This window comes from Tiliqua scincoides, chromosome 7, assembly GCF_035046505.1.
Source record: "Tiliqua scincoides isolate rTilSci1 chromosome 7, rTilSci1.hap2, whole genome shotgun sequence".
In the NCBI taxonomy this organism is placed as follows: domain Eukaryota; kingdom Metazoa; phylum Chordata; class Lepidosauria; order Squamata; family Scincidae; genus Tiliqua; species Tiliqua scincoides.
Window position 1 is genome coordinate 75,072,146 of NC_089827.1, and position 21,801 is coordinate 75,093,946.

Genomic DNA, 21,801 nt, shown 5'->3' on the forward strand with positions numbered 1-21,801 from the left:
GAAAACTGACAAGGCACACCATGCTGGCACTGGGGCCTCACATCCCCATTGGCCCTACTAATAAATGACCTTCCCCCAAATTCCTGTGGCACACCTGTGGACCACTCGCAGCAAACCAACGTGCCACGGCACAGTGGTTGAAAATGGCTATCTTAGAGAGACAGGAAATGCAAGAGGCCTAGCATGTGACAACTCTGTGTAAAGCTTAAAAGTATTTAAGATTATCTCTGCAGATATTAAATTAGAACCACAGAACTTTGAGCAGTGCTGTAGCTTTGTGCTAAAGAACAGCCGCAGCAACTTATAAAATGCAGGCAGCCCAATCCTAAACTGTACTGACGCAGAAGGGCTGGAGGTCTCCTTGAGGTAAGGGGGTATTTTTTGCTTTAGCTTGCCCAATGGGGCTACTTGGATCTGTGCCAACTATTTAGTTGGCAGAAGTCTGAGCAGCCCCATGTAGGACGTTCAGGAGTGGGATGCAGGACAAGATATAGCGGAGGACAGTTCCATTAATCCTGCCCCCCCAGGCCTGACTGACCACATTCTGCCCTCCTCCACCCAGAAACACCCCTTCCCCATCTCCATTCCACCCTCCTTCCACCCCTCTGCTGCCCAGAGCTTCTCTTACCTCCACAGGCATCAGATAATAAATACGTGACTTTGTCAACACTATTTCAAATAATCTCACTTAATGAATTGTTAACTATTAAGGGAATTAATCCAGTCTCTCCTACATTTATGATATTAGTATTGGTATTGGCAACCTTCAGTCTCGAAAGACTATGGTATCGCGCTCTGAAAGGTGGTTCTGGGACAGCGTCTAGTGTGGCTGAAAAGGCCAATTCGGGAGTGACAATCCCTTCCACACTGGGAGCAAGTGCAGTCTGTCCCTGGTCTGTCTCCCTGGCTATGGGCCTTCCTTCTTTGCCTCAGACTGTTGGCAAATTGTCTCTTCAAACTGGGGAAAGGCCATGCTGCACAGCCTGCCTCCAAGCAGGCCGCTCAGAGGCCAGGCTTTCCCACTTGTTGAGGTCCATTCCTAAGGCCTTCAGATCCCTCTTGCAGATGTCCTTGTATCGCAGCTGTGGTCTACCTGTAGGGCGCTTTCCTTGCACAAGTTCTCCATAGAAGAGATCCTTTGGGATCCGCCCATCATCCATTCTCACGACATGACCGAGCCAACGCAGGCATCTCTGTTTCAGCAGTGCATACATGCTAGGGATTCCAGCACGTTCCAGGACTGTGTTGTTAGGAACTTTGTCCTGCCAGGTGATGCCGAGAATGCGTCGGAGGCAGCGCATGTGGAAAGCGTTATGATAACAGTCCTGCAAAACCCGCAGGTTGGTGCAGGAGTCCGCTCATAGGCTTGAGGGACTGGGTCTGGAAAGGGAGTGGATGGTCACCCCTCTCTGTTCCCAAAGGAAAGTCAAAATTAAGGGACACTTTTCAGTTAGAAAAATTCTTTCTTTGAGCTTAAATTGGAGTTCCTCCTAAATTTAAAACCAGGAATGAACTTCTAATTAAATTGTGGCTGCTGCAGAGCCAGTAATAGAAGACATGTTAAACACATAATGTTGCTTTTCCTTGGAGCTTCTCGGGTTCTGTTCTGATCTGTTCTTGGTATTGTGGTGCAGGCGTCTACCAGTGTGCTGTCACATACAATGACAGCCAAAACCAAAAAAGACCTGAGCACAGGCAGTCACTTTGTTCTTGCACAAGGTGGCCATTAGAACAGCTGCAGCTCATCTGTCCTATTGCATTAACTGCTAACACAGATTCTTTGGTTGCATTGGAACTAGGGAGCTGGGAATGGAGATCCTGCCCTTATTTCTTCTCCTCCCCCTCACTCTGACTTTGGCATCCAAACCTCTTGCTATCTTCTGCTACCCTGTGCTTGCATGATTTGAATACTCGCATGACAGCACAGTCTGAAGGCATAATGCCAGTGCTCTCCTCTCAAAAGGAAAACAATGCTGGCCTAATTGTTCATATGATGCATCAGTGTGGTGGCTCATTTTTCCAGATGTTGAGTAACAGCAGTAATAGACCAGAGTGCTGAAGGAAGGGCAAAAGAGGCACAGAACAAACAAGTCCTTTTCACAAACGAATAGCATGCATGCGGTTTAAGGAAGCATCAAGAGCAATATTCAATTTGTTGCTGTGAACTGCTAGTTTTAAAAACAAATACATATTGATTTAGATAGCGGTCTCTAAAAAGACACAAAAGAAGGGGATGGTTCAGATAGGAACATAGTATCATTATGGGGAGCAAGTTAAAAAAACAACATCCTTACCATAGGATGTGGTGATGGCGTCTGGCCTGGACGCCTTTAAAAGGGGATTGGACAAGTTTCTGGAGGAAAAATCCATTACGGGTTACAAGCCATGATGTGCAAGTGCAACCTCCTGATTTTAGAAGTGGGCTATGTCAGATGCAAGGGAGGGCACCAGGATGAGGTCTCTTGTTATCTGGTGTGCTCCCTGGGGCAATTGGTGGGCCGCTGTGAGATCCAGGAAGCTGGACTAGATGGGCCTATGGACTGATCCAGTGGGGCTGTTCTTATGTAACAACAACAACAAAAAAAACCCAGTTCCAAAGCAGTGAGCTTATTTTGGAGTTTCACAAAAATACTTGATCACACTCAGTGTTGAACAACCGACAGTAAGGGAAAGGGAAAAAAGGGGGAGTGGGTGGACAAGTAAAATGTGGCCTGCCTTGAGATACTGATTCAGGAAGCTCTCTGCAGATAATTAGGTTAGACTGTACCAAGATTCCGCCAAGAATGATACTGCCAAGAAAAGGATAATGATTTTAAAATGTGCCTTGTGCTTATTTTCAGCGCATAAAAAGAAAAACAAGAAGAGTATAATGGAATAATCCTGTACAAACCAAACACAGCCCATTTGAGAGAAATCTCATAGGCTTCGAGGTAGGAATGTTAATCTCTTTATTTAAAGCTGCTTCTTCATTAACAGTCACATAAAATGTCATGTCCAGTTTATCTCTTTCTCCATGTGCCCACCTACTGCACGAGAACAAACAATTCTGTGGCTTTGTGCCAGGCTGGCAAATAACTGAGACAAGGTCAGTTGGAACAAATTTATAAAGTTCAGTGTCAAAGCCCTTTTACAATTAAATTTTCAATATAACAACTGACATGGCAGGCCGCAGGGACGCCGTTTCCAAAATAGCCCACAAGGTCTGTCAACAAATGGGAGAAGCTGGAAATGTTTAGAGAGACCCATGTTGACTTTCCAAGCAACAACATATTTTTGTGTGGAGTTTCAAGTAAGATATATGTTGAATGAAGTTACTTGGTGTTTAGTCAGAAATAAATTTCTTGTCTGTGTGACATTTCTGTCTAAGCCAAGGACTTAAGAGTTGCTCTAGCCTGACAGTTAACATTGATTAAAGAAAGAAAGAAAGAAAGAAAAAAGCTTCAATCAATTCACATGGGCTATTTTTTTTTCCCCAGCAGGGTTAACATCCTGGCTTATACATGACCTAGATCTAGAGCTCTTACTTGTAACTCCAAGGTTGCTGCTTATAGCAATTAGAAATGTAGGACATTAGGCATCAGTCTACATGTTATATGGAGGTAGCAGGAGGAATATTCTGCACCAAAGCAACTGAATTGTGCACCGTAAAAATGCAGATTTTGTACTCTTAAATAAAACCATAAATTATGGAAATAAGTGCATCTTGCAATAATTTGCATTGTTTATTCTCAAGTCAATATTTGAGGATGGCTGAAAATTTTGATTTGCAGAATTTAAACTTTTTCTTAAGAAAAGAAGTGATAGTTGAAAAAGGATGACTGCCACATGACTGTGATCAAGAGCAAAACCTGATCTGTGCAGACTTTTGGAAGTGACATCACATGGGTATCTCAGCCTGTGGCAGTATGGCTAAACACCAGCACAGGCTATAAAAATAAACAATTTGAAGCATTGTGTGAATGAGGCCAAAGATGTAGAGGTGGCAGAGCGTGACTGAAGACCAGGAGACAAGGACAGGTAGCTATGAAGAATGAAGCTTGCTGTGTTTTGGAGATGAAACACCTGAATGTTTTCACAGTGACAAGAACTTGGGGGGGGGGGGGAGAAATGCTAAAATGTTCTTTTGAAAGTTACAAACAGAAATTCTTAGACTTCTAAATTCTCCACCCAAATAATTCTGCACCCAATCAAAGTTTGTCACAATTATGTCCCATTGATATCAGTGTGAAAAAAAATACAGTGGTACCTTGCATAACGAATGCCTCGCGCACCGAAAACTCGCAGAACGAAAGCATTTTGCGAAGTTTGGTAACTCGCACAACGAATTTTTATGACCCGTGCTTCGCAAGACAAATTTTTTTTTTGGTTTGTTTTGGTTTGTTTTAAGGGGGGGATCTTCATGTCAGTTTATGATCCCCTTCACCCTAGTAAGGGGAGGATCTTCATGTCAGTTTATGATCCCGTTCACCCTAGTAAGGGGGGATCTTCATGTCAGTTTATGATCCCGTTCACCCTAGTAAGGGGAGAATCTTCATGTCAGTTTATGATTCCGTTCACCCTAGTAAGGGGAGGATCTTCATGTCAGTTTATGATCCCGTTCACCCTAGTAAGGGGGGATCTTCATGTCAGTTTATGATCCCGTTCACCCTAGTAAGGGGAGGATCTTCATGCCAGTTTATGATCCCGTTCACCCTAGTAAGGGGAGGATCTTCATGTCAGTTTATGTAAGTAAGTTCCATTGTGCTTGCTCCCAGGAAAGTGTGCACAGGATTACAGCCTTCAAGCTCCCCACTCAGCATCCCCCCCCCGTTTTTGAAATCTTCAGTACAGCATGTATGCCTTTAAAGAGCACTTAATAAACACTTTGTAAACCAAATTTGACTTTGTTCTGACTTTTCTTGCCCATAGGAACGCATTAATTAAATTTCAGTGCATTCCTATGGGAAAACGCGCTTCGCAAAACGAAAAACTCGCATAACGAAAGGACTCGCGGAACGAATTAATTTCGTTATGCGAGGCACCACTGTAATTGTAACTAAGTCCCATTGCTTTCAGTGGGACAAGCAGTTCAATCCTATACATGTTTACTCAGAAGTAAGTTCCATCCCAAGGTGCGCAAAGGACTGCAGCCTTAGACAAGACCAGAAAAGGGCTAGCTCCTGTCCATGCATATTGGGTTGACTCCAAAAATTGTGCAAGCTACTTGCCTCTGAAGTGGAAAAATTTATCACCTTATTATCTGAGGCAGTTTGACACTTGCAAGTTGTCCCAGTCCCCAAAGTTGTCAGTCAGCCTTCCAAACATCTCCTCCCCCCACCACAACCCTTACCAGTTTTGTTTCTGAAGTAGCACAGCAGTTCTCCAGCCATGGTAAGAATGAAGGAGGGGCAGATCAGATCTCTTCCTCTCTGGCACACTGTTAATGCACCAGGAAGAAAAGGCCTGATAGAAAACAATACATTTCCTTAAAGGTTATCTATTATCGTGGGGGCTGGAAAAGGTAAGCCAGGAATTCTTCTCCAAGTCTGAGTAGAGTCTGGGAGCTTATGTGCTTGAAGCTTCCTTGAGGTGAGCATTATGACCACCAAAGACTATTTCCAGGTCCAAGTCTGGTGAGCATTACTAGCATTCCAAGACTATACAGTGATGCCTCGCAAGACGAAATTAATTCGTTCCGCGAGTTGTTTCGTATTGCGAAAATTTCGTCTTGCGAAGCACGATTTAAAACAAACCAAAACAAAAAAAAAATGCAAAAAAATTCGTCTTGCGAAGCACGGCCATAGAAAAATTTGTCTTGCGAGTCTCCCAAAAAATTGCAAAACGCTTTCGTCTTGCGAGTTTTTCGTTGCGCGAGGCATTTGTCTTGCGAGGCATCACTGTATTAACTTTAAATGGATTGTGGGCTTTGTTCAGAATTCCTCATACACATAAGATATGAGAAGAGCCCACTGGATCAGGACAAAGGCCCATCTAGTCCAGCTTCCTGAATCTCTCAGTGGCCCACCAGATGCCTCAGGGAGCACACAAGACAGCAAGAGACCTACATCCTTGTGATCTCCCCTGCATCTGGCATTCTAAGGTAGCCTGCTTCTAAAATCAGGAGGCTGCACAGACCCATCATGGCTTGTAACCTGTGATGGACGTTTCCTCCAGAAATTCATCCAATCCCTTTCTAAAGACATCCAGGACAGATGCCATCACCACATCCTGTGGCAAGGAGTTCCACAGACTAATTACACGCTGGGTAAAGAAATGTTTTCTTTTGTCTGGCTTAAAACTCCCAACACTCAATTTTAGCAGATGTCCCCTGGTTCTGGTGTTGTGTGAGAGGGAAAAGAACATCCCTCTGTCAAGGCTTGTATATAAGGAATAGCGTTCATGTTTTTACTGCGTGCATTTTATATTGTCCATTGTTTCCATCTCCTGGAAATTGTTTTATGCCAATAAAGGTCTCAATCAACAATATAAGGAATAGCATGTAACTGAGAGCAAGACTTGTTCATCCCATAAAAAAGGAAAGTTTAGATATGTACAAGAACTTAAATGCAACAAAGTATTCTTAAGGCCCAAACCTATCTGGGCTGGGTAATGGTGGTGTGTCTTCCACTGGCGCTGACTGCCATAATGCAGTCAGGTAAGGTGGGGGGGGGAGGAAGATGAATGACAGAGGAGGGCTGAATGGGGTGGCAGGGAGAGGGGAATGGTCTGATCAAGTCCAGGAAAAGGGTGGGTTTGGTGGCAGCAGTGGCAGCCACTGAATCCTAACACATTTCCCAGACCGGATCCTATGCACGGTGTAGCTAGTGCTGGGCCAAGTAGAGCCCCTGCACTGTGGAGGCTTACTCACTGGTAAGGGAATGATTGTTCCCTTACCCAAAGAAGGTGACCACAATTGCCCCCCCCTACAGGATGCAGTGGGTTCTTAGATGTGTAACTAACATGCAGATGTACAGCATTGATACTGAAGCAAGCATATTAATTTCTGATTCAAATCCAGTGAAGTTAATTTTTAACATATCAAACCAAGACGCTACTATGGCATGTATTGCAGAATATGTAACTCAGTTAAAGACTTCACAAAGGACTCTTAAAATGCACCGCCACAAACATTCCTCTGTTATCTAATCTTTTCTTTTATTCTTAAGTACCGTTTTTCTTCTTGCAGATAATAAAACATTTCATTAGGGATTGTGCTTCCTGTCACAATGTAAATAATGCATGGTGATCTATAAAACATGCAATGAAATCTTAAGTTTTAGTCCAGTTGTTTTACTTGTACTGATCAAAGTTTTGGCACTTTCAAAGTTAAATCCATTAGCTCATAAACAATACCTGATTTATAATTTAATATATATGGCCAACATGTGGAAAGTTTAAAAGCAGCTATTATAAACAAAAGAGGACCAATTTAGGGATAGAAAAATATTTTATTTCCTTCTATAGACAGCATATAAAAAGGAATATAACAGGAAATTGATCATGAACTCGCTTAAAATGCTGGGCAGCCCAAATCTAACTAGGCTGCTGTCCTGCACTATAGCAGCGCCAGAATGGCCACTGCTGTAACCTGCGGGGGCAGGGAGGCAGCCAGAGGTCTCCCTTAGGTAAGGGAAGATTAGTTCCCTTACCTTATGTCAAACTCCAGCCTGCCCAAAGTGGGTACTTGGATCTGGACCAGCTGAAATGCTGGTGCAGAAATGAGTAGTCCTGTGTAGGGCTTTCAGGCTCAGGATAGGGACAGGGATTAGGCTGTGGCAGAGGAGGCCTCCACCCCCCTGCCCCCTCCTGGGCCTGCCTTCTTCCCCACCCTCAACTGCCCAAAAATACCCCCTCTCCACCCAATTCCACCCTTCTCTTACTTCCCACTGCCCAGCAGTATACTTGCCCCAGTTGGTGGGTGCAGCTCTAGAGCTGGTGAAGGCCTGCCAGCAGAGCCTCTCTGCCAAAGGGACTAGCCTCTGCATGTCTGACAACTGCTTTATGGCTCTTTTGCAACTATGTGAGTGCCCGTCCCATCAGTGGGAGCCAGCAAAGGACTGGGCTCCAGATCTTTCAAGCACAATTCATGAAGCATAAGGAATGTAATACTGAGTCACTTTTAAGTCATTTCTGCCCAATGTTGCGCATATCTGGTCTAGAGGGTTGAGCCTCCGTTTGCCTGATGATAACATCCAAAGGTCGCCAGTTCGAGGCCACCGGCACCGTGAATGGCAAGACCTTGAAGCAGCTGACAAGCTGAGCTGAGTTATTCCACCTGCTCTTTGGAAGGAGCTGCTTGTCAGCCTGCGTGGGAGGAATCTGGAGGCCAGAAAGTGATAACAGACCATAAAAGATCCATCTGAAATGTTGTGGTTCTTGAAAGATACAACCTTTCTTCAATTGTGTAAAAATCCCTACGGGGATTTAGAACAGCCTGCCCATGTAAACCGCCTTGAATTAAAGTCTGAGGAGAAGTCTGACGACCAAGAAAGGTGGTATCTAAATGACTGTATTATTATTATTATTATTCAAATGTGTACACCAGTGCACCAGGCAAAAACGGGTTTAACAACATACTGGGCATGATCTGACCATACATTCTGCAGTTAATGTTCAAAATAGCGTACCTGAAGAATTATAATGGAAGTAGAAAGTCAGTCATATCTCAGAATAAAGTACTGATTCCTTAATGTTACTACAATATACGTTGTGGCCAAAGCTATGATGTACAGTCAACTCAGAGAAGATCATAAATGTAGGACTTGAGAAGCTCTAAAGGTGGGGTTACTGGATACAAAGTGGGACAGAGTGCCTGTACCTTTAACTATTGTACAGAAAAGGGACTTTTGGCAGGTGCAGCTCAACTTGGAAAGGTTTAAAAAGCTGCACCTCTCCTCCCATCACGGCTCCAGTTCTGACTGGGACCTGATCCGGCTGCTACTTATAATAGAAAAATGACAAATGCAGTCGTTAACCTTACAGTACACATCTACTTTGATCCTCGCTGTAGCAGTTATGGTTCAAACAAAGGTTACAGTTTGAACTAAATGCCAATAAACTATAAAAACCAAATGCAGACAAAGCCTTTGCAATGCAACTGGGCTTAGTGTCAGTCCACCAAAGTTTCCCAGCAGCCCACACGGCCACAAAGGTAAGAAAGAGCAACAAGCTGGTGGTCCTGGGGTTTAAGGTACCCACTATCTAAGCTGAAAGATTTCAGCTTAGAAAATATTTCTTTACTCAGCGTGTGGTTGGTCTGTGGAACTCCTTGCCACAGGATGTGGTGATGGCATCTGGCCTGGATGTTTTTGAAAGGGGATTGGACAAGCTTCTGGAGGAACAATACATTACGGGTTACAAGCCATGATGCATATGTGCAACCTCCTGATTTTAGAAATGGGCTATGCCAGATGCAAGGGAGGGCAGCAGGATGAGGTCTCTTGTTATCTGGTGTGCTCCCTGGGGCATTTGGTGGGCTGCTGTGAGATACAGGAAGCTGGACTAGATGGGCCTATGGCCTGATCCAGTGGGGCTGTTCTTATGTATAGCTTTGAGGAGGAAGCAGAATGGTCAGGCTTTGCATTCCCATAACACTGTATCAAGTTACTTGCTTTCTGCCTAAGACAAGTAAGTTTAGATGTGATTATATCTTGGATATGTGAACGCTATGCTTGAATTTCTACAATGTAACTGGCTGAAAGTAACAGGCCATTTAACCCAGCTCCTGGATGAAAAGGTACGGGGCTGGGGGGTGGGGGAGGATGTTCCTTTGGTTGCCCAGGGCATTTACTCTGCATTTGGGGGTAGAATATCGTTTCAGGGAAGATCACTCTTACTAGAAGCAAGAATAGGCATAGTTACAAAATTCTTTGTAACCTGTAGAGCAGCGATAAGCTTAGCTTGGCTAGCCATCAATAAAACATACGGAAAATAGGACAAAGCCATCAATATGCAGAATCAAATATCTTTAAATTAGCTAACTTCCAAACTTTTTTATACCTTAAAGAAAGCTTTTATTTTGTAAAAGGCATCGGACTGGCTTGAAACTTTCAATTCCCTTTTTAAAGTCTCTTGTTCTTCAATGGTTTCAAAGTAATCCCCATTGTAAATCTCAAACCAAGACAAGAATCACCTTATGGACAGAAAATTACTAAGCTGCATGAGACAAGAAACTGAATCTCTACACACCTTTATCAGACTGGCACAACTCATTTGGAAGAAACAAAAGAATCCTAGTTTTCTTTTCCACAAAGAGGTTACATTTGCCAGTGATCCTCTTTCAGCTGATAGTCGCTTTTCTGTAAATGCTCTTATCAGTCTATCTGCTGTCTGCTATGCAGCTGTTTAAAGTTCCTACTGACCACTCTCATTCTCTTTTTATTTTAATTCTGTCACCAAACACCAGGCCTTTAAGCAGAATAGACAACCCAACTCAGTTTTCTTCCTTTCTTTCCTCAGCCTTCTCTTCTCTACCTTATGGAGAGACAGTTGCAACAGAGAATGAAAGATAGCAAGATTTTTATTTAAAAATACTGCTGAAACTTCAAGTCTCTTAACAAAGAATTCTTTCTTTCTATGGCTTATCACTTCTGTGGGTCAGAATGCTCCTGAAGAGATAGTTTGGGCTGCAGGTGGAAGACAGAGAAAAAGTTGGTGCGGGGACCAAAGTCGAAAAATGTAATGAAAAATGTCGACCCAATGTGTGGTGGCAGTAAAAAAGGCCAATTCTATGCTTGGGATCATTAGAAAAGGTATTGAGGACAAAACAGCTAATATTATAATGCCGTTGTACAAATCTATGGTAAGGCTGCACCTGGAGTATTGCATCCAGTTCTGGTTGCCACATCTCAAAAAGGATATAGTGGAAATGGAAAAGGTGCAAAAGAGAGCAACTAAGATGATTACTGGGCTGGGGCACCTTCCTTATGAGGAAAGGCTACAGCGTTTGGACCTCTTCAGCCTAGAAAAGAGATGCCTGAGGGGGGACATGATTGAGACATACAAAATTATGCATGGGAAGGATCAAGTGGATAGCGAGATGCTCTTTACACTCTCACATAACACCAGAACCAGGGGACATCCGCTAAAATTGAGTGTTGGGAGAGTTAGGACAGATAAAAGAAAATATTTCTTTACTCAGCGTGTGGTTGGTCTGTGGAACTCCTTGCCACAGGATGTGGTGATGGCGTCTGGCCTGGATACCTTCAAAAGGGGATTGGACAAGTTTCTGGAGGAAAAATCCATTATGGGGTACAAGCCATGATGTGTATGCGCAACTTCCTGATTTTAGAAATGGGTTATGTCAGAATGCCAGATGCAAGGGAGGGCACCAGGATGAGGTCTCTAGTTATCTGGTGTGCTCTCTGAGGCATTTGGTGGGCCGCTGTGAGATACAGGAAGTTGGACTAGATGGCCTATGGCCTGATCCAGTTGGGCTGTTCTTATGTTCTTATGCAGCCCACTGGATGCCCAATCAATTGAGGGCATGGCATGGCTGTGCTGGGGCAGGCAAGGTCTCCCCCTGCTTCAGCCCCACACCTTTTAGGAAGCCCTGCCCACCTGCCCTATGCTCATTCTGAAACTAGCTGGTCACTCCATGTGGGGGCCAGATAGGAATTTTTGGCTGCCAAAAATTGGCCATGATTATTGATTTTTTCACCTAACCTGGACTGGTATGGTATGGACTATAGATATGATTACTTAAAGGTTTCCCTAAATGGGGTAGATGGCGTGCTGGCTGGGTAGCCTGGAATGGGGGTGGCGTGCATGTGGAGGTAAGCAAGGGAGTGAGCCAGGATCACTCTAACTTATCCAGGTTGGTGAGGCTGGCTGGTGAGTCCCCCTGGCTGGTTACGCAAGAGCCAGCACATGGCTTAGCCTGTGTGGGTCAGTGCTGGCCAGCTGCTTTAACCCCTTGCGGTTGGCTGGAATAAACTAACCCTTTCTCTGACTGGGTATACCTGGATCTAGGATGTCACATCCATGGGGTCTGGGTGGTGGAGGGAAATGGCTAGTGCCGTTTTCCTCCAGGCTCTTAGTGGTCAGCATGCTCCGAGGTTTTTACTAGCTTAATTTTTCCCTGCTGCAGGTTATTGCTATTAATTCATTAAATTACAATCATCCCAAGCCTCTTGTCCTTCTTGGGGGTGCCTGGGTAAAAATGAAAAACTGTAAGCCCCTAAACCAACTGATGATCTTGGAAACATAACATGGTTGGCAACCTTCAGTCTCGAAAGACTATGGTATAAGCCTACAGCACCCGGAATTCCCAGGTGGTCTCCCATCCAAGTACTGACCATGCTTAGCTTCTGAGATCAGACAAGATCGGGCATGTGCAGGATAACAGTTGCTACAATGGTGCTGGAACATTACACATCACGAGGGGCCTTCTGTAATTCTTCAATGAAGTTTAGTTAGGATAACAGAATCTTTCAACATTAGCCCTCATTATAGGAAGGATGCATAAACTTACAGAGACTGAAGAGTGTGCAGGTTCTGGAGTGCTTCACTGGGAACTTGTCTTAGCAGATTGTTCTGCAGCATTCTGAATTAATTTACAGAGTAAATGAAATAATTTTAGATCAGATGTAAGAATTCAATTCTTGCTATATTACAACTGGGAGCCACTCTGTGCCAGAAGTTGGAAGAAGCCACTAGCAGACAATCCACAAGATTGGTTACTGGGCTTTTAAGCACAAGCAACTTCCTTTGGCATCTGACTACAAACAATACTCTCCTTTTCAGAGAGAGAAAGAGAGTGTGTTTAGTAAAAAAAAACAAAAAAAACAAACAAACAAAATTACCTAATCTAGAACAACATCATAGAATACTCTTTGACTTTTAAAACAGGAATTCCACGTTCATCCTGAACTGATTACATCCTCCAGGAAACAATACTTAAGATATGGAAATAGAATGTTTCTTAAAACCCCACTATGTTGACAGTAATTCATCTCTTCATTTTCTTCTTCTGCCCTTCCCCCTATGCGAAGGACTAAAAATGATCTCCTGTTTTTCATCATCATTAGAAACGTCTCTGAACTTTGAGAACTTAAATCTGCCCTTTTGTGGCCAGTTAAAGAAACAATTAAGAGAAATTACATTTGGCTTTGATATTGTACAGTGACATTTACCTTGATGAATAAACTGTTCTTGGAACATCACTTCGAGGTTCTTTAGTATAATGGAAGTGAATGCCTTCCTCTTTTAACATGCAGATCTTCCTTTCTTTAGCATATATTCAATTCACTTAAATAATATGTTACATTCAGATTTGATCCCAGGAGGGTCTCAAAGAATATCATAAACACTACAACACCCAGTTTACTTACAGCACTTTTAGCCTGAAAAGTCCAGCAAATGCTCCTTTGGGGATGTGTGTCAAGCCGTTTCCTGCTAGACGTCTACAGGGTTTTAAAAAAAAGGAAAAAAAGATAGATTTCTTGTCATGTGGAGTTAATTTGAATGTTAAAATGCACAAGGCAGCAACATTGGGAGCACTAATGCCAAAAGCACTTGTCTGAGAGCCTTGTTTAGACATCATTAATGTTACGTTCAAAACATTCTAGAACTCTACAGTCCATTTACTGGCAGCTGGGCAAATGCATTTGCTTCAGTATATACAGTTTATGGCACACGTCTAATTGTTCAACCCGTGCTTTTACAGTGGCCAAGAATGCAAAATACTACCATATAAATGAGCTATTAGTTATACAAAATCTGTATAATTTTGTATTATTCCAACTAATGTGAATACAATCCCAGGAATTACACACATAAATAGCCAAACTTCAGTGGTTCCCAAGCTTTTTAGCACTGGGACCAGCTTTTTAAGCTACATTCTATTGGGACCAACCTAGGTTTACCAGGCTTAAACAAAGGAGATTGAGAAATAAATAATATTTTATTTATTTATTTATAAGTAATAAGAACCTGAAAAAAGACCTTCAAACATTTATTTCCCTGTATTTACACATGCTTGTAAAATGCAAGAGCTGAGCACTTTGCAGGGTAATTAGCAGCTACAGAGCCCGATCCTGTGGACCGCGCTGCGCTTCCGTGGCGCAGACCGCAGTCACAAACATGCCATAAGGCACGTTAGTGGGGCTTACCGCCAGAGCTGATTCAGCTCCGGCCAGCACTGAGCCAGTGTGTGGCGGGTGCCTGAGTTCCACGGCTCAGTGGTCTCTGTGACCGGGAAATGGGGGCGTGGGGAAGGCGTTCCGGGCGACCAAACAGTCGCCGCTAAAGTGAGTGGCCCCCTTGGGGGCTGCTTCCCTTACTTGGGGGAAGGGGACGATCCCGAGGAGCCTCCCATGGTAGCGCGGGAGGTGCTGGATCCAGTGGGAGCCCTCTGTGGAGCCGCCGGGTCCCACAGCTCCAGGCAGCTCAGGATTGGGCTGCCCGTATCTGATTTTTGAATGACTTGAGGCAAAGTTATCTGATCTTCCCATCACCCTCTGGAGACCCACCAAAAATCAGGTCATGGCTCACCAGTGGGTCCCAACTCACTTTGAGAACTACTGCAATAGACCTTACAATTGTATATTAGTGTGTATTTTCTGCCTTAGAATGAAGACATGAAGCTACCTTATACCAAGTCAGACCATTGGTCCATCTAGCTTAGCACTGACTTTGCTGATTGGCAAAGGCTTTCCACGGTTAGGTGGACATGCAAGAAGTTGAACCTGTGGTTTTTTGCATGACAAGCCAGACACGATACTAGGGTTTTAAAGCCTGCTTAGCCATCCTACAAATCAGTTATAATTTACTGTCAATGTTTAATTTGCCTGTGTTCATATAAATTCACATAGGAAGATGAGCAGAGGCCAGGATTCCATTCCATCATGTTGTGGGTGTATGTTTTAAAAACCGTTTGCTGCTGGAAGATGGAAAATATGCTATACCACATTTCAGCATAATGTCAACACAAAGACTGATGACAATAAGCCTGTTTTTACTGGTGTGGCATGTTATTTTCAGAGATCAGTGCATAACATACATCACAACACACGTTAAGCCTTCTGCCTTGTTTCTAGAGCCCCTGATTTCAAATCTGCACACTGTGGAAAGAAGGAGGAGGAAAACAAGAGAGGTGCAGAAAAGAGGCTGCATGAGAAATCTTGGTCAAATCATAACTTTATTCCAAACTGTTGAAGAATGCTGGGTTGGCAAAGGAAGGGTGTGTTACACCCAAGGGTGGATCCAGTGTTTGTGTTGTGGCAGGGAATGAACTCTACCTTTCCAGGGTCCCGGTCAACCAGGATGGTAGACCTGGGCTCCCAGTTGAACTTTGGCCTCTATGGCTGAAGTTTGCTGGGCAGGTAGACCTGGGCTCCTGCCTGGACTTGAAGACCAGATCTAGCAGCTGGATAGATTTGGGCTCCCATTCCAACTGCTCTGGACCTGCCTCTTCCATGTAAACAGACCTGGGCTCCCAGGTGAACTTTGGCCTCTGTGGCCAAGGTTTGCTAGGTTGGTGGACCTGAGCTTGGGCTGCCTCCCACCCCAGCAGGTGCCCTTCCCTGCTGGCATAAAAGTTTGGGGGGACCACACACCCGTGGGCCCCCCTTGAATCTGTCCCTTCTTATAGCAATATACAGTTATAGCACTATAACTTTGTACTGAGCAACCCATGGCTGTGCAGAACACAGGGCTGAACTAGAGGATTGCGTACATTCCCCATCCTAAACCACCCCCCCCAAATGTTATTAGATATAAAGGGTGGTGGAGACAGAAGAGATGCATCCTTATTATCCACGGGGGAGGGGAGAGGTGCAGAACAATTTGGGGAAATACAAGTTAATTAACTTACGAAAATCGCAGAGGGGAACAGTTACTCCACCTTCCACAGTACTGTGGACCTTGCAGGACCTTCTATATAATGAAAGTCTATCTTGTCCCTTTTGGTGCTCACTTAGAGGATTTCACATGATTCAAAATCTTTTGTTCCGTGCCAGGTATTTTTAAAAGTTCTTAGAGTTTTGAATGAAAGTTAGCTCCACTTGGCATTTCAGTCAGAATTGCCCCACCAGTGGCTACTTGTAAACAAAGGAAAAGTCATGAGAAGATCCAACAGTGAGGATTTCCCAAATCACATCTAATTTAGCCCACGATAGGAGGATTTATTGTAGCTTGTGAAAGGCTGGAGAATAAGATATACAGAATAGGTAGATGGGATGCATGTTAAAGGGGACTCACTGGACAGCATTCTACATTTTGAGGTTTTCATGACTGCTTTTATGCCCTGATATTGGGCTGGTTTCAAAGATGACCTTCCACTGGCCAAAAGCCTCTTCTTGGAGGAAACAGAAAGCCTGTTTCCAATTTACTGGAAGAGTGTTATGGGAGCAGAGTGACCCCAAACGCAGAGGACTCCCTGTTTGCGCAAGCTCTTGCATAAGACTTTGAACGTCTTTTCAATGTCTTAATGACCCTTTTCAGTTTATATGCTATAGCCTGAACCTCCCTTATTCATCATGTTCCCAGGCTGCTACACCACTTTCACCATGTTGTGGCTCTGTGTAAAAAGAAAACCCCCCACTAGAATTTGCATAAGTGTTTATGGAACAGCACTAACAGTGCAAGCCTATGCATGTTTACTCAGAAGGAAGTCCCACTGTATTCAGTGGAGCTTACTCCTAGGAAAGTATGCACAGGTCATCTTTTCCTTCCGGTCAATGTTGTTTAGATTCAAGTTATTGGTCCTTCTGGCTTATGTTGCTGACACTGGCTTTGTTTTTGTTATCAATATGCTTTCAATTTCTTAGTTATAGTGTTGGTTTTGTTTTAAGCATTGTGAACTGCTGTGTAATATTTTCCTAAATAATGATACAAAACTATTTTATATCACAATGACAGCAAAGCCCATGTTTCTCAAGTTTTATAGCCTGGTCTTAAGTATGCTTACTCAGACAGAAGTTCTGAGATCACTGGGATTTACTTCCATACAAGTAGTCTACGGCAGCAGCTCTAGAAAACCAGACAGATGATATATAGTAGGAAAATCAAATGCACACACCCCTTGGGCAGCTCTACCCTGTGCTTCCCAGGACCTAAGGCTGCAATGGCGCAGAAATGGCGACCACTGCATCCCATGGGGCTGGGAAGCAGCACCAGGTCTACTTGGAGTAAGAGAGTTTATGCTCTCTTACCCCATGTAATTCCCAGGTGGCTTCAATTGGTCTCCTTGAATCTGTGCCCACTACTGAGCGGGCATTGATTTGAGGAGACCCATGTCAGGTTTCCTGGGCTGGGAGGAGGGTTTACAATATGGCAGCAGGACCTGCTGCTACCTCTAATCCCTCCCAGCCTTCCCCCTCCCCTCCCCTGTCTCAGAACACCTCCACCCACATCCTGACTGACCGCCACCTGGCACTCCTCTGGATCTCTGGGCGGCATTCGTTCAGTCTCCATCTGGTGCTGGCTCAGCAGTAAGAGTTGCAGGTGTGCCTTAAGGCAAGTTTGAAACATTGTGCACCAGTGCTGGGCTGGCACAGGCCTCAAGTCCAGGTAAGCTGACCTAGTTCTGCTTGAAGGTCAGTTTGAGAATGGGGGTAGGTCCCCACCCTCTCTTCCCAAAGTGTCTGACAGGACTTACTGGCAAGGATGCTTCTGACTATATACCTCTGTCTCTTTGCAAATGAAAGGCAAATGAAAATGAATTTGCAAATGAAAGGCAGGTAACCTCCTAGCAACCTCCTAGACTTGGCCCAGGGACCTCAAATTACTGATTCTTAGTTTGATGGGCTATGATTGGTACTGTTGATGCCCTGCTGGGTGTCTTGAAATAGAGGAGCTTTTGAGAAAGTATTTATGATAGTTATGCAAATAGGGCATCATGAGCTTATTTGTTTCCACAAAACATTTATGCAGTCTGATCAGATAAATCTGGTTAGATCTTCATATTCTTTTATGGATCAAAGCCTTGGAAGCCAAGGCTCTCTCTAAGAGAGAAATACACCACATCCTTTTTAGGGCAATCTACCAAGCCCTCTTAGAAGGGCTGGCTTGTTTACTCTTCCCTATTTGAGATATGCTGTTATGGCTTTCAAGTTGTCAAGTGTTGGGAGTCCCGAAAAACTCAAACCTAATAGGGGACCTGCCTACTCATGTGTGTCTAGTATTGTGTCTAGTTAGGAGGAAGTTCTACTGAGTTCAGCAGAACTTACTCCCACATAAGTGTGTTTAGGACTGAAGCTTTATTTGGAAGCAACCTGTCGGTCCATCAAGTCAGTGTTGTTGACTCTGACTAGAAGTGTCTTTCTAGGTTTTTCTCTGCCCACTCTGATGAAGCCAGAGAGTGAACCTGGGACCTTCTGAAGGCAAAGCACATGTTGTGCCACTGACCTATGGCCCCTTCCCTCGTTGTTATGGCCCTTCCCCTCTATCTGAAACCTGGGTGGAAAAGTGAGCATACAGGTTTCTGTTGAGTTTATACTTCCCTGGATTGGGGACATAGACTACAATCCAGCACACAGCTACTCATGCATGCATCCTCTAAGGCCATGAGTGGACGCCTTTAAAAGGGGATTGGACAAGTTTCTGGAGGAAAAATCCATTACGGGGTACAAGCCATGATGTGTATGTACAACCTCCTGATTTTAGAAATGGGTTATGTCAGAATGCCAGATGCAAGGGAGGGCACCAGGATGAGGTCTCTTGTTATCTGGTGAGCTCCCTGGGGCATTTGGTGGGCCGCTGTGAGATACAGGAAGCTGGACTAGATGGGCCTATGGCCTGATCCAGTGGGGCTGTTCTTATGTTCTTTTTAAGTTCTATTTTGTTCAATGGGGCTTACTCTCAGGAAAGCATGGTTAGGATTGCAGCCTTAGTCTTATAAAGGCACCTGTTACAAAGTTGTTGGATAACAATGTACTGGCAATGTACTGAAAATTGCTTGAAGCTTTGCCTATTCTGCTTTTATTTGAAAAGAGAAAATTTTCAATCTAAGAAAGGAAACCCTATAGCGTATGTCTTATTCAACAACACTGTAAGTGGCTCCAACAACATCAGAGCTGTAGAAGTAATCACAAGGCTACAGGTTCTACAGTTCATACTCCATTATAGGCAGCTGTAGGAGTCTGGCTGCTGAGACTGTGACATGTAGTACAATACGTTCTGAGCAGAGATTGCAGTCAATATTCAGAATTCTCATGAGAATGACCTCATGTAATTGGACATTATTATCACACTCCGGAATAAAGCAGCAAGGGTTTGGGCCCTTTTTTGGAAACAAAATATGTGAGATTGGGGGGGGGGGGACGGGACCAAATAAAATCTTTTACCTAAAGTTCTTCAAGTTTGAATTGAATATACTTGGGACATCTCTTACCCACTTCATTAGCTCTTAGAGCAGCCAGTGAAGATGTAAAAGTAATAAAATTGGCACAATAAAAAATGAACAGAAAATATCAGTGCCACTTGGTTGAAAGACCAGACTGCTGAAAATAGTTTAGAAAAATAAAGACATCTGAACCTCACAAAAAATGGATCCCAGTCAGTAGCAGGATCCTGTAACAGATGAATCTGTTTGAGTAGAATGTGCCATAGTTGGGGCACAAGGCCTGAAGTGGCCATATTTCCGGCCATCACCTGCCCAACGTGACCCACCTGTTAGATTCATGTGGGGCATCTTTGAGATGGCAAGGTTCCAAACAATTTAGGGTAGTGTTTCTCAAACTGTGGGTCAGGACCCACTAGGTGGGTAGCAAGCCAATTTCAGGTGGGTCCCCATTCATTTCAACATTTTATTTTTAATATACTAAACTTGATGCTACCCTTGTATGTGAGTGCATTTGAGGAAATGTTACAGACCTATATTTTTAACAGGCTACTATATTTTTTTTAACAATGCTAGTAAATGGGACTTATTCCTGGGTAAGTGTGGGTAGGATTGCAGCCTAGGATAGTTAAAAATTTTCCTGCTTGATGACATCACTTCTGGTTATGACATCACTTCCGGTGGGTCCTGACAGATTCTCATTCTAAAAAGTGAGTCCGGTGCTAAATGTGTGAGAACCACTGATTTAGGGTTTTCACCAGCACTTTGAATGGTACCTGAAACAGACCAGTAATCAGAATCAGCACTGTTATTTCAAGACTGGCAAGAAATGTTCTGTTCTCCTGGTTCCAGACAGCAATCTAACTGCTGTATTTTGAATCAAGTTTCTAGTAGTCCAGAAGGCAGCTCCCCTCATATGATGTATTGCAGTAATCCAAATGGGATGTTACCAGAGCATGGATAATTATGGCTGGGTTCCCTCTCCTCAGAGAGAGAGAGAGAGAGAGAGAGAGAGAGAGAGAGAGAGAGAGGAAGAGAGAGAGAGAGAGAGAGAGAGAGAGAGAGAGAAATATGGTAATATAATCCCTCTTGGCTCATCACTATAGGAAGCGATTCCTAATGCATGATGTCCCTAAGTAAGGAAACTTTAATTTGTTTGGAGTCTGGGTGTAAAGATGATACCAAAACATAGTGCACAAACTATTGCAACATTCCATGATATATGAGGGTTTTGTGGTTTGCTAGTACTTAAAAATCACAAGCTGTGTGGTCTTGCAAAGGAAGAAACTGATGCTCAACAAGTTTACCCAGTAAACCTTCTCAGAATATCTGTGGTGTCTCGTATCTTAAATTACAACTGTTAAAGAGTACGAATTCGAAAGCATTTTCCAGTTCTTCATTTTTATTATGGTCACTTTTTTATACCCAAGTCTTTTGTGCATAGAGTGTTTTACATTTCTGTCAGGGCATCATCACTTCTAATCAACATTCCTCTTGTGATTCTGTGTTTGATTAGCTAGTTTTTACAGCATACTTTTTTTTTTATAACAGAAAGCACCAAATAGAGCAAACTAAGCTATACAAGGTTCTACATTTCATAGTTAGCCTTGAGGGATGCTAAAAGCTAAAGAGTAAGGAAACAGTAATTAAAAGTGATTACAGCAAAAAGGCTTGGTGCTATGAAATGTGAATGCAAGTGTCCTTGACACAAGCAGAACCAGGCAGCAGGTTTTGGTTTTGATTATAACTTTATTTGCTATTTTAATAAACATGAGCCAGTATTCAAACTTTTAATATCCTGCTGCTTAACTATTTCCAAATAGCAATCCAACTCTTTTAAACAACCTTTTCTTTTAAAAAAAATTAATTTGTTTGGCTCTGTCTCTGCTTAGAAAAGTTGTAGCCTTTTTTTTTTTTTAACAAGTTCATTTCCAGAATCACAAGCATTGTTTTTTTTCCAACTAAGTGTTTCCGCATGTGCCAAAAAGCTCACAGTTTTCCTGTGCCGTGTTAACTGGTTCCCAGAGTAAGGAGGAAAGACAAACTGAGGCATGTGCCCAGCTCTTAGCTATGACAGTCAAGAATAGAATGATACATACAGCTCTTCTAGGAAGCGGAGATTGTGTAGAGAGTTCGAGGGCAGCTTAGAGATGTTGTTCATACTGAGATCACTGCAGAAGAAGACAGAGAGTTAACACTATATATATAACTGAGATATCCAGCTGTTCGTTCTATACACTGTAATATACACTGGTTATACACTATGTTGTTAGCACATTAACAACAGCAGCAAGTTCCTCTGCAAGGGCTGATGAATTAATCTGAGGTTCTCCAATCATTTAATCAAGAAGATCCCATGGATTTCAATGGGATTACTTCAAAGTAAGTGGTTTCAGAAGATGGCGTTTTACATTTTATTTAAATAATTTTTAAAAATAAAACATGCAACAGAATGCCCCTTTCTTAGCAACTGCTAAATATTATTACTTTGCTACCTTTTCTTACTGCTAAGAAAATACATATTTTTTGTCTACATTACT

The 21,801-nt window shown here is 43.3% G+C and overlaps 1 protein-coding gene across 1 annotated transcript in view; it reads right to left on the reverse strand.

Moving 5' to 3' along the window:
- LGR5 (leucine rich repeat containing G protein-coupled receptor 5) overlaps positions 1 to 21,801 on the reverse strand; it is an 83,105-nt gene that overhangs the window by 31,539 nt on the left and 29,765 nt on the right. Inside the window, exons 2-4 of the mRNA XM_066634508.1 lie at positions 21,361 to 21,432; positions 13,311 to 13,382; positions 12,452 to 12,523 (exon numbers count right to left, since the gene is read on the reverse strand). Coding sequence (XP_066490605.1) covers positions 12,452 to 12,523; positions 13,311 to 13,382; positions 21,361 to 21,432 — 216 coding nt within the window. The remainder of the gene's footprint in view (positions 1 to 12,451; positions 12,524 to 13,310; positions 13,383 to 21,360; positions 21,433 to 21,801) is intronic.